The sequence below is a fragment of the Lonchura striata genome, chromosome 6, assembly GCF_050655825.1.
Source record: "Lonchura striata isolate lonStrDom1 chromosome 6, ASM5065582v1, whole genome shotgun sequence".
Lineage (NCBI taxonomy): Eukaryota > Metazoa > Chordata > Aves > Passeriformes > Estrildidae > Lonchura > Lonchura striata.
In genome coordinates, this window is record NC_140708.1 from 15,028,250 (window position 1) to 15,040,611 (window position 12,362).

The 12,362-nt window shown below is 42.0% G+C and overlaps 1 protein-coding gene across 2 annotated transcripts in view; it reads right to left on the reverse strand.

Annotated features, from left to right (window-relative positions):
• Positions 1-12,362, reverse strand: part of CDHR1 (cadherin related family member 1) — a 47,390-nt gene that overhangs the window by 17,714 nt on the left and 17,314 nt on the right. For both annotated transcript variants that reach the window (XM_085582406.1, XM_021536139.4), the window contains exons 9-12: positions 11,094-11,172; positions 8,173-8,273; positions 6,333-6,536; positions 3,196-3,348 (exon numbers count right to left, since the gene is read on the reverse strand). In XM_085582406.1, the coding sequence (XP_085438532.1) occupies positions 3,196-3,348; positions 6,333-6,536; positions 8,173-8,273; positions 11,094-11,172 (537 nt within the window). The remainder of the gene's footprint in view (positions 1-3,195; positions 3,349-6,332; positions 6,537-8,172; positions 8,274-11,093; positions 11,173-12,362) is intronic.

Consider the following 12,362-nt stretch of genomic DNA (forward strand, 5'->3'; position numbering starts at 1 on the left):
CAACCATGGGTACTGAGAGACACTGGGACCTTCACAGCGTCTGTCCCATGGGTGGCTGCATCACACAGGATCAGCACTAGGCCATCAGTCTTGGGCTCTGTGGGGGCTGAGCCCAAATGGCTAACACCAAAAACGATGGTCTAATGCTTGGTTTTCATGCTTGGGCAGAACACAGTTAACACAAAGCAGGAGGGCTCTGAGAAGACAGCACACCACTAATAGACTAGTGAGCAGTCAACTGAGATCTAAGAGACTCAGCTGGAATTTGGCCTGCAGGGGTTTTAATTCCTAGGAGACGTGTCCTAGGAGCTCCCACGAAGAGGGAGTGCCCAGGTGAGCTTTGGCAGGAGCAGCAGGGCTGCCATAGGTGCCGTGGCAGCTCCTCCTTCCCGTGCCCAGGCCCGCGGGGTGGGCGAGCGATGTTCCCCAGCAGTGGCACCACGAGTGCCCGGGGACATGCTGGGCTCAAGCCTCTGCTCTGCCAGATTTGGACACATTTGTACCACCTCGAGGTGAAAGCAGAGAGTGGGGAGCTGTTCAAGTAGACAGGGAAAAGGCTATCTCAGTGTCATCTCCTAGAGCTGTGCATGCTGTGTGGACATTAATAATGTTTGTAAATATAGAGAAGAAATGAATCTCAAAGGTTTGCTTGCCATTACTGCAGGACACTTCTGCTCTAAAAGGGGAGCCTGGTCACTCCATTGCTGTGCTAATTTCTGAAGTGGTGCTACAGCAAAAGAAATTTTTGAAGGGACAGCCATGCAGACATCAGCAAAAACCTCCTAATGAAAAATCTCAGCTCCTAAAGCAGTACAGAGGTAAAATCTTAGTGCTGATTGTGCACATGGAGCTATTACTAAATTATAACATCTGCTGTTAAATCATCTTTGCTGCTGCAATCAGCCCATCTTAGTACACCTTATGAAAGCTCAGTATTTTTTCTTTCTTTTCTACACTCATTTTTTATTCCCTCTTCTTTAAGCAGCACGGTTGTGCTATGTCAACATGCTGACAACATCTTCCTTCAGGGAGGAAATTTTATCATCTTACTTGCCTGCAGTACCTTATGCAGACCTGTATTGCTTGTTTCATGCAGAGAGAAAAAAATGTAGCTTAAAATATTACCTCACAGGACTACATATCAACAATTCATACTTAACTGCCAGAAGAGCAAACTGACATGCAATCCTAAAAGTGGTAGGTAAATTTCTAAAATAGAGCTTGATTTTGGCAGCTGAAGATAATTGCAGCCTCAGCTGGTCCCAGTCTGTAGATGTGTCTGCAGCATGTCCAGGCTCCTGCCAAGGCAGGATGTGCTCTAAGTTGAAGGAGATGGAGGCAGGAGGTTTGCCCCCAAAGCATGGCAGCCCACAAGAAGGTGGGACAGCAATATGTGCTCCTGTGGCAAAGGGACTGTGTGAATTACCATCACTGCCATACTCTGGGAAACACATTTGAGCTCTTAGACAGCTGAAAATGGAGGAACTCCTGACTACCACCTACATTTAAGAGCCAGCACTAAATGGAAGATAGGTTTCTCTAGTCACCTTTGCTTCAGAAAGTTTTTCAGTGCATCTCCCAGACAAATTAGCTTTAATTACTATCTGGCATTTTACTCTTCAAAAATGAACTAGAGGAAAGGGATCATTGCTTACAGAAAAAAATCCAAAAGCCTGAAGATAACCTCTCAAAGCTGTTGTGAGATACACATTAAATAAGAAATATATTTTATCCAAAATTCTAACCAGAATGACTACACTGACAGCTAAAATTGGTTAGGAAGTGATTTGAACTTTGCAGGAAAATGAAGCCAGCAATGAGATCTTTATGAAGTATTTGCTGCCATATATTGCTACCATATCATCCATCTGCACCTTCTCCATTTGGAATCCAGAAAAAGGCTGCACTTTTTAAGCCAAGTCTTATAGTCTCAAGTGGAAATAATTTTGGAAAGTCTTTCTTCAGTGGAAATAATTAAAAAAAAAAAAAAAAAAGGTGAATAACTGCTTAAGCTGTAAAAATATATACCCTTTTTCCTGATAATTAATTCTTTTGGTATTCATGGCAATCACATTAACTACTTTGATTTCTATTGGCATTCATGAGGAAACCATGTGTAACTCCTTTACCGGTCTTTTGGTTGTTTAACCTGAATAAATGTGTGCTTGTTATAATTAGTTTCAGTAGCACTTTATGGCCCTTTCAGAATCTTCCACTTTAATACAGTAATGATGCCTTATATTTTTGTAGCATCTATAATGATAAAGCTCAAAATAGCTTAGGAGCATTACAAGAAGAGGCCTGAAATGTATTGAAGTGAAACTTGCTAAGGACACAAAGAAAACTGTACAGCAAGGGAGAGAACAAAAATGTGGAATTTTGGCTTTTGGACTGTGCAAGAAATGCCTCTCTCTGTATGTTACAAAACTAGCATATGTTAATGCTCACCTAGATTTTTTTGGCAGGTTTTTTTTTTTTTTTTTTTTTTTTTTTAATGATTACAGGGATTGTCTATGCAGCTCTTTGCAGTCTGAACTGAAACATCTACACTCATGTCCAGAGGTAGCTGACAGAAAACCAGACTACTTAATTATCTTGTTGATGAGCCAAAAAATCCATCAGGGAAGGTGGTAATGCAAGGTTCCAGCTTTTGGATGAGACTGGTTCTTGCAGAGCTGGTTTAGAGCATGGGTGAGCCTCAGGTCAGCCTGCAATAGACTCTGACAAAGGCAGTGAGCAATTTTGGGGAATTATCTTCCAGTCAGCTGGGGTCTTCAGGCTGCCAACATCCAAAAGCATGATCATGAATCAAATTACTTAGCACTAAGTAGGTAAAGTTCTCGCTGCAGAGAAATTAGGATTTCATCCTGTGAATGTATCATTGTGAGTGCAAAATAACACCCTGAGGGTTCAGTCTAGAATGATTCAGAGCCACCAACATGTACAGTTTCCAGAGAGACACAAAAATCAACATTTTGCACCGACTGGACTAAACCAGTCCATAGATGCATCCATTAAACCTTGTGAAGATGGTGAACCAGGGGCAGAAATGAGTTTCCCTTACATGAACTATTGTATCTCTGATAATGCATCAGACAGCTCTGGGTGGATTAAGAAGCTAAATCACATCTGATACAAAAGCCACCATACTCATACTGTATATACTTAAAAAGAGGACCTGGAAAGCTGAAATACCTTGAAGGTTAACACCTTGAAGCTTTCATAGTCAATAGCAGCAGAATTTTCCACTATTATTGTAACCTGAGCCTCATTCAGGACAGTTTGAGGAACCACTCGGAAGATGCCACCAGGTCCAACAAGACGGAGGTTGAATTTAGCATTGGCTCCCTGTTAAGAAAAGCAAATATGACATTGATTGTTTTCAGTAATGTCACATTTCTTACAGCCTAGATTGCTCTGTTTCTTCAAACTATATAAAATGAGAACGAGCCTTACTGCTGAGAGCCCTCTGCTCCATCCCCTGGGCAGGAGATCACTAAGAAGCTTAGTTGTATAATCCCTCTAGCCCTAGTCACAAGACAGACACAGCTTTTCTTAAAATAGATTGACAAGCTTGGTTATTCTTTTGGTCATAATGGAAAAAGCCTGCAGCAGCCTGGCTAAGAGAGGAATCTGTGGCAAGCAGCCTTGGGTTTCGTGGCACACACTGGGATGACAGGCAGAGATGACACCATGTGCATATTGGCAGGGAAGTCCTGCCTCTTCCTACCAAGGAAAGACTGAACTGCTCGAGGGAGGACAACACAACCCTCACAAACCCAGTCTCATAGAATGGTTTGGGTTGGAAGGGACATTTGAAATCACCACATTTCAACCCCCTTGCCACAGGCAGGGATGCCTTCCACTAGACCAGGTTACTCAGAGCCCCATCCAGCCTGGCCTTGAACATTTCCCATGTCCAGCCTGTGTCCTAGTAACTCACATGCTATGGGAGTTCATGCATTCTGCATGATGTGTGACAGCCAATTTCCAGACAGAAGTGGTACTCCACATTTTACACTGATTGGATTAAGCTAGCCCAGGGATGCAAACACTAAAGTTTTTGGAAGTTGATGCACTTGTGGGTAGAGAGGAGCTCCACTTGTGCAGGACAAAATCTGACACACACTTGACAGCTCCATGTGAAGTGAGAAGGCAAATCTCATTACACAGATAAACCTTCTAGCCAGAGAGAACATAGGAAGCAGCAGTATCTAAAGGGTTATCACCACTTGTGTGTGTGCAAGTTGGGAAGAGTGAGCCAGCTTAGTTCTTTCAAACCAAACTGGAGCATGTAAAAGAAAAGATGTTTCTGCCTTACAGGGAAGATGTAAAAATGAACTAAGCCTACCACACCAAACTCTCTGGGTTCACCAATTTCTCAGTGTCATGTTTACACTGTGACAAACAGACAGATTCACTGCCTGCCTGGTGCCACATTCTGCCTGAGATGATGAATTTCTAACAATAGCTTTCAAACAGGACAACTTTAGTTTCAGCTGTATCCCTGGAGAGCTTGTTATGAGCCGTTCTTGAGCAGCCCTAGCTCATGTCAAGAGAAAAAGTATTCAGCAATAGTCCCTTAAGGGAATGACCCTGCATCCAAACTCAGTGGTCTGTGTTGTTTGGTCACACAAACCCAAAACCCACTCCCCAACTACAGAGATGATAACAGGCTCTCTTTTGCTGGGTGACAAAGCCAAACACACAAAGCCAGAGCTGCTGGACTGTGGAAAATAGTGCTAATAGGAAGAGCGGACAGTCTGACAACACAAAGTCAGACAAAGTCATACAAAGTGTGTGGCACATGGGACTGCACACGACTAGAAGGGTGGCATGGGATAGGGAGAGAACTGCTTCCCTCCAACAACTGAGTGATTTCTGCCACTGATGTCCATGGAACCCAGATCTGCTCAGAGCCAGCCATGATGCTGCATGTCTCCAGGCAGACAGCCACGGGACTGGAGGGGGCAGGAATGACTGAGGGAACAGCAGCACTGAGTTCTAAGTCATGTTGAAGAGGTCTGGGAGGGAAATTCCTGTATAGTTTTCTTACAAGTAAGCATGGCATTTCCATCAACCTGTAGGCCTAAACCAGACCTTAACCACAGCTTCTTCCTCCTCCTCACTTGTATCATCCACTCCCCCAAAACAAAGAGCCTCTAGCAGCTGTGACAGAGACAGACACATGTTTAATTTTCTTCTCTATGGAATTATCTTGTATGGAAGGGAAAATATTGCAGTCTCTGCCTTAGAAGGAAAGCAACCCATCCCCCCTTAGCATGATGCCTTATGTTGTAATAGGAAGATTCTTGAGAAATCTATAGTGTATTTATCAGTGTTTTCTGCTTATTTTATAGCCTAACTTGCAGCCTGAATATTTTGTCAGCCTAGATATATATTTTGTCTCTAAAGAGAAGAGATGGGTTTTGTTTCTCCCCTTCTGCAGCACCATCCCCCATGACAATAGCAGGATAGACATAGCACTGCTTTGAAAGCAGTCATTTATCTGCTTGCTGCAGAGCAGCAGGAGGGAGGAGGAAGAAGCCAGTGGGTTTGATAAAGTACAATACCATCAAACCAGCACAATACTGAGCACAGTTAGAGAAGAGAGTTCTTTCCAATAGTAATACAATTCTCAGATGCATTAAGCTTTTTTCTTGTCACTACCTAACCTGAGGCTAACTCAGATGGATGTCATTCATACAGTATTTAGCTTAGGGGTCCCTATAGCAACCATAGCCATAGTACCTACAGGCATCACAGGTCAGTTAGACAGCAGGCTGAGATGGATGGAGACTTCTTTCCTTTTCCTGGATCTGGTAAGAGTTAGTTTGGCTTGGGCATATTTTTTAAGAATACCTAAAAATATAATTCCAGTGGGAATGACTAATGAAAACATGCACTGCAGACCCTGACCATAGCATAAAGACCAGAAGAAGATGCAAACAGTTATTGCACCTGAAGTTACTAAACGGCTTGGAACCTTCAAGAAAATCTTCAAAGGGAATATGTTCTCAGAGAATGCACTGGCAACAAATGAACACAACCAGTGGTTAGGGAAGTTCATAAGGATTGTTCAACTTCAATTGCCACAAGACCTGGGCTGCAGGTTTAGGACCACCCTTCCCATTGGCATAACCATATGTGACAGACTAACTGAACTCCTGGGTCCAGTCTCTCTGTGGTACTGGACCCCACAACTACTTTGTCTATTCTAGGCTTTTAGGAAATACAGGTGAAACAGTTGAGTTTCTAAAATGACATTTCTCCATCTGAGAGCTCTTTCTAGTCTTTAGGAAAATAGGAAAATCTACATAGTTTCCATTTACCTGATCTGAGTCACTGACTGTAATCTTCAATCCCCTTAAGATTTCACCTTCTGGGGGATGCTCGTACATGGTCAGTTCAAACCTGTTCTGGGGACCATTTTCTCCATAGAATGTTGGTGGATGGTTGTTGAGGTCCACCACCCGTATGGTCACCGTGGCAAACGTGTGGTCGGAGATGTCACCTTCCTGACTGACTTCTGATGCCTACAGCAGGCAAGAGGAAGAAAAGAATGATGAAGCAGTTTTCTCCTTCTTGAGATTCATGTTCAGGTATTATTCCACATGTACAAAGCACTCTAACTTGTAGGAAGATTGATAGACTTATATTTCTTTAAAACCTCAGTCCATTTCACACTGAAGTTTATGATGATTAGAAGATTATGGTAATAAACCACCCCCAGTAGAGCACCAGTTGAATCTCTCTCTAATTTTGTCATCTCAGTAACTCACTCTAGGTGAAAACAGTTCTCTAAAAACAATCCAATAGAGTTAAGGTAATTGCTTGCCTAAAGTGTTGATAGAATAGAAAAGGAAGACAATGTTTAAATTTGCTGAGGTACCACAGGCAGTTCATTGTCTCATTGCTGCAAGGACTGCAGCCTTTAATACTGTGAGAAAAACTCTACTTGTGGCATTTAGGTAAATATTTGAAGAAGTGCATTTTTTTTTTTTTTGAGATTGAGTCTGATTCAAAATTCTTCTGTGACATTTAGATGAGGTTAATTTAAAGTGGATATAATTTAGACAGACAGGCAAACCCAGCTAGTATTTTTCTGAAGCACAAAATCAAATCTGTCTGGGTTTCAACAACTGCAACATGCAGCCTGATTCACTGGATTGAACCTGAGACATTTCTTCTGCCAGGACAGAAACTGGCTGGTGTTTTTTGTCCCAACAACTATATCTAACATGCTTTTTTGTTCCTCTAGCAGCTTTTGCAGCCTGCATGGGCTCTGGGTCACCACATACATAATTAGGAGATCAGAAAAGCGTGCAAGGCTTTAACTCATTCTGCATCTGGGGAGTGGTAGGAGACTCAGTGAAGCAGAGCTGATAGAGGAAGAAATGGTGCCTGAGTTTAACTGAGCCCATGAGAACTGTGTTCTCCCAGGTACAGCTCACTGCTTGAGCCCAGCAGCAAGCAAGTGCCCTTTGGGGTGCTGCACACTGGTTCTGGCAGTGTGCAATTCCTCAAAGCTGCCTTTAAGCCAGTATTGTCTTTATCATAACAATAATGTGCAGTTCCAATGTGCTGGAGAAGACTGATATACAGTCTTCACAATTTAATTCTACATTTTTAAACACTTTTTCTTTAGAAACTGCTTCAAATAACACAGCCTGTCACATGAGTACTGGCTCATCGAGGTGTTAGCTCATCAAGGAGTGAGCATGTACTGGTACATGGCTGATGAGTGACTCAGGAATGGACATGACACTGCATGAACTGGCCCAGTCCTATTGCTCATCATAGACTTGACTGTTACCTGTCTGTTATTTCTGTTACATGGAGGTTTCCAGACATTAGCTCCCAGTTTAGCAATAAAATCTGGAAACACAGAAAACAGGCATCTATGGACTGTAAAGAACATTGATTCTCTAGCCTCAGAGATGAAATTAGGACAAGATGATTTCATTTGAAAGAAGTAATTTGAGATACTAAATATCCCAACAAAAATATCCCAACATCCCAACAGAAGCAATTAGTACTGCTTTATACTATGTGGCACTCTGCTCAGATATAGGAGGTAGTTTCTGAAACAGGTAAATTGCACAATTTTGGATAATCATGCCTACTCATGGCATTTTAGACCAATAGTCTTAAAGTGGGCACAGTACCTACCTTAACTTTTAGTTCATACACTTCTTTCTTGAGCTGATTTGGGCTTTTTATCACAGAAATGGCTCCAGTTGTGTTGCTGATTTCAAATGAACCTTCACTTCCTGCAATGAAACCAAGATGCTCTAGTTACATGCCACACTTTCTTTGAACAAACATGGGAAAATCAACTGTACACTTCATTAAGCACATCTTTGTCCATATGTGTATTCATAAGTATCAGTAGATCTGAAGCCTCTCTTGAAAAATGAAGCATTTCTATGACTGGTCACAGTGAGATAAAAACACAGATGGGGGCCTAAAAGGGTTTCCTCCCCTAGGAACGGCTCAGTGGAGTTCTTCCTTTATGGGCAACTGTGAGTATTTTTCTCTTCCCATCCTGCTTGGGCTCCCCTCAAGCCTCAGCATCCAGGCATTACCAATGCAAATTTGGTATTAGTTTTTATTATGTTGTCTTCTTCATATGCTACTTTAGAAAAAAATAGAAATTTGTCATTGTAATGAGCAAATGCTTAATTAAGTCTCTGAGAAGCAAGAACATTTCTCTCACTAATATCAGTTAAGGTGAGAAATCTGACAATCTGCTAAAAATAAACACAATCTCTTCCTTCAGACAGCATCTCTGGAGAAGTGTCTTCTGGTCTTAAACATTAAGTTGTCAGAAAAAAAACTTTCAGCCTGTTGCAAGGCTTTCCTGAACAATAAGAGTTTTTTGGAGTATCTGGGGTAACCCCAAGGTTTCTGAACTGAGGCAGAGTCTGACAGAGGCAGGACAGGGCTGCAGCTGACTTTGCTATTGCTACCCAACTTCCATTGATCTGGAGAATACCAGTTCCAGGCAGCAGTTTATTGAGATTGGTATATTTGATGTGAAGCAAATGCCAGCTTGCAGAGAGGCAGCAGTGTCCCACCAGGATGTCAGGAACCAGCTCACATCACAGCCAAGGGCAGGAAGGGCTGCCTCATGTACAGTATGCCTCATGTACACACATCTGTGCTTTGTGGCAGTCTACCATTGAAAGGAAAAGAGGAAATTCCTTTAAATGTAGGAGATCAAGCCTCCAGAAATAACAGATGATGACCTGAAAGCCCAGTCATTCTTCTTTTCCTCAAATGCATTCCCAACGCTGATTTGTAAACAATCTGATAGTATCCTCTTTAGCTGATACCCACAATAACTGCAATTTCATTAAAGCACTCTAGATACAACATTGAACAGATATTGACTCACAATACCCAATTATTAAGATACATTGGCCTGCAAAATACATTCTGACTGAGAGGAAGCTTAAGTCAATAGTGGTTTCAAACCACCATACTTCTTGTTATTGTCTAGTTATCCCAGGGAAATTGGTAACCTGAAGTACATGTGTGTATGTGTGTTCCTCCAAACAGCATGCTTAGAAGATTGGAGCATTTTCTATCATTATCTCATACTCCTGGGATAAGAAATGCTTATTAAGAACAAACAATTTCCTGTTTGCTGTTAGTGTTTTCTTGTCCTTTAACATCCCAGCCTGCAGTTATTGGAATAATGGCTTGTCAAAAATAATGCCAGTGCCTGAGGTGCAGGGGCAGAAACCTGTTGCAATCTTCTATTCTCTGTTTTTCAACTTTCTATGCACTAAAAGCATATTCCCTTCCCCTCTTTTCCATTTCACACAAACAAAGCCCTTTGTTAATGGGCAAGAGAAAAGCTGCTCCCCATTAAGTCATATTTTGTTCTACTCATCTGTTATCCTCTTCCATCTTCCTTTCTCACTCTTTCCTAAACACTTACCTTTTTTTTTTATCCCAGAGAATTCTTTTGATCCTTCTCTATTTTCTTTGGCAATCCAGTATCTTTCCTTATTAATCTTATTTCCCTTTGACGTTTTCCCTGGTTCTTCTGCCTTCACTTGTTCTCCTTACTTAATTTCTCCCTTGTTTAGCATATTTTCATCCCACTTACTTGTTCTTCCTCCTCATTTTGCACCTTTCTTTATACTTTTTGTAATTTTATATCCATTGTCTTCTGTCTCAATGTTTCTGCCTTTCTTTTACCTGTTTCCTCACATTAAAAAGGAACCTCAGCATGGGTCTCATCTCACACCAACACAAAAACTCATCTCTATCTCTCTCTTCTGGCTGTTTAGATCATTCAACACAATGAAGCACTTACTCCATAGCTCTTCAACTACACCTCAGATTTCTCTTAGGAAGTTTTGGGATCTTTCACACCTGTGAGCTGTTGTGCCCAGTTCCTACAGAAGCCTTGTTGTGGAAGGGAGAGTGTATAAAACCCAAAATTCCCAAAGCTGTAGCCTGGAGTTTAGTTGCTCTAAGCTGTTGTCTTCACCACCTAATGAATCACCAATTCCACTAAGTTTCACATTCATGCTATTAAAAGATGTGTGACAGACACTCTCAGAATAGCTCATGGAAAGCATCAATCTTCTGATAACATCTGTTTTCTTCCACTTCAGTGTACCGCCAATGTCTCTTCACTGGTAAATATAAATTCTTCCAAGAAATCTGAGGTTTGACTGTTTAGCCACTTTCATCACTGTATTAATAAAAATATCCCTCCAAATGGCATATCTGGGTCTCCCAATGAATTATCTCACCTCCCAGATTAAGTGGTAGAGATGCTCAGAAGAGTGAATCTCCCTTTACACTTTCTGAAATGACAAGCAGGCTACTGATGCCTAACAAATCAGCAACATTAACAGCTCCAAGCACAGTTCGGTAAAGATACTGAAACACACTGAATTGAATCCTCGCTACTCTCTGCTGGACAGGGCCCTGAAGTTGCTTGAAGTACCTGATATTATTTCCTGAGATTTTGTCTCAGGTTTATTAAACTCTAGCATATTCTGTTCTAATTTAATGCCAGATGGAGTTTTGAGTGCCCTTCAAATTTCATACAAGATGAGCCTACTCACCATTCATGATACAATAATGAATACTGTTAGGCTTTCCTCTGTCTCCATCAAGGGCAACAACAGTAAGGACCTCGGAGCCCTGGGGAGAAATGGGAAATCACAGTCTTTGTGCCAAGATCAGAGCAGTGAAATTGCAGCTGCACATTAATAAACTGAACTCCTGCAAGTATTTCAGCAGTGAAGGGCTGGGGGCAGAGTTCACACTTGTGCTTGTGCCACATGGGGAGCACAAAAAGGGCCAGTGCCCACTGCTCTGGGGGAAATGGCTGTATCCCCTGTCAGGCCATGGGTGCCTCAGCCCTGGGGCTGGCTGGTCACAGGAATGGTTGGAAGTTGCAGCCAAGGTCCCCTGCCTGGAGCCACAAAATTTGGAGCAGCCAATCTGAAACCCAAAGCTGAGTTTGGGGCACTACCAAGATTCCCTCAGGCTGCCTCTGTGTAGGCTCCTGTGTCCCACGGCCACACCGTGTGCTGAGACACAGGCAGCTGCCAACAAGTCATTGGGGCACTTTGGTTCTTCCAATTAAGTTCAGACAGGCAATAGAAACAGAGATCACAGAACAACTTGGTCCACAGAAGATCTAGGATATAAAGTTGTAATGAAAATGATGGTGATTTAACTGCCCTTAAACCTTCGCTGTCTTTCTGCACAAGTAATGTGGCCATGGGCCATACATACAGAATTTGTGTACTGAGGACCTATTGGCTCATGTGACTGCTCCTATCAGCTCAGAGGGATGATGAGTGTCACATTAAAATGCTCTCACAAGTGGCAATGAGCTGCACAATTCAGGCCTCTGAACTAAAGTGTTTCTGTTTGAGGCTGCAGAACCGAGGAACACTGAAGTAACTGTCAGTGAATCACAAATGGCAACAAAGAATATTTTCATGACAACCCTTGAGTGAATTTTTCAAACAAGAGCAAGGCTCTGTTAAAGCAACTGGAAATACAGAACTGTGTTTATTATTGTTTATGCTGGTAGCAGCAATAAAATCTGCCTATTGGGCAAAATGCAGTGCAATCCCTTTGAAGGTGACAGAGTACTTGTAAATCCTGACAACTCCACCAAAGGAGAAAAGAAGCAAGTTTACAAAATTAACACCAAATGCACAAACCACTAAAATCAGCTATTGCCTCTTTCTCTGTGGAGTTCATTCTAATGGTAAAACCCACACAGGGAAGGACTGATTCGTGCTTCCATCATTATATCATAATGTAAGTTATGAGCTCAAGATGGATGTAATTAACATTTATTGATTCTCATCTCC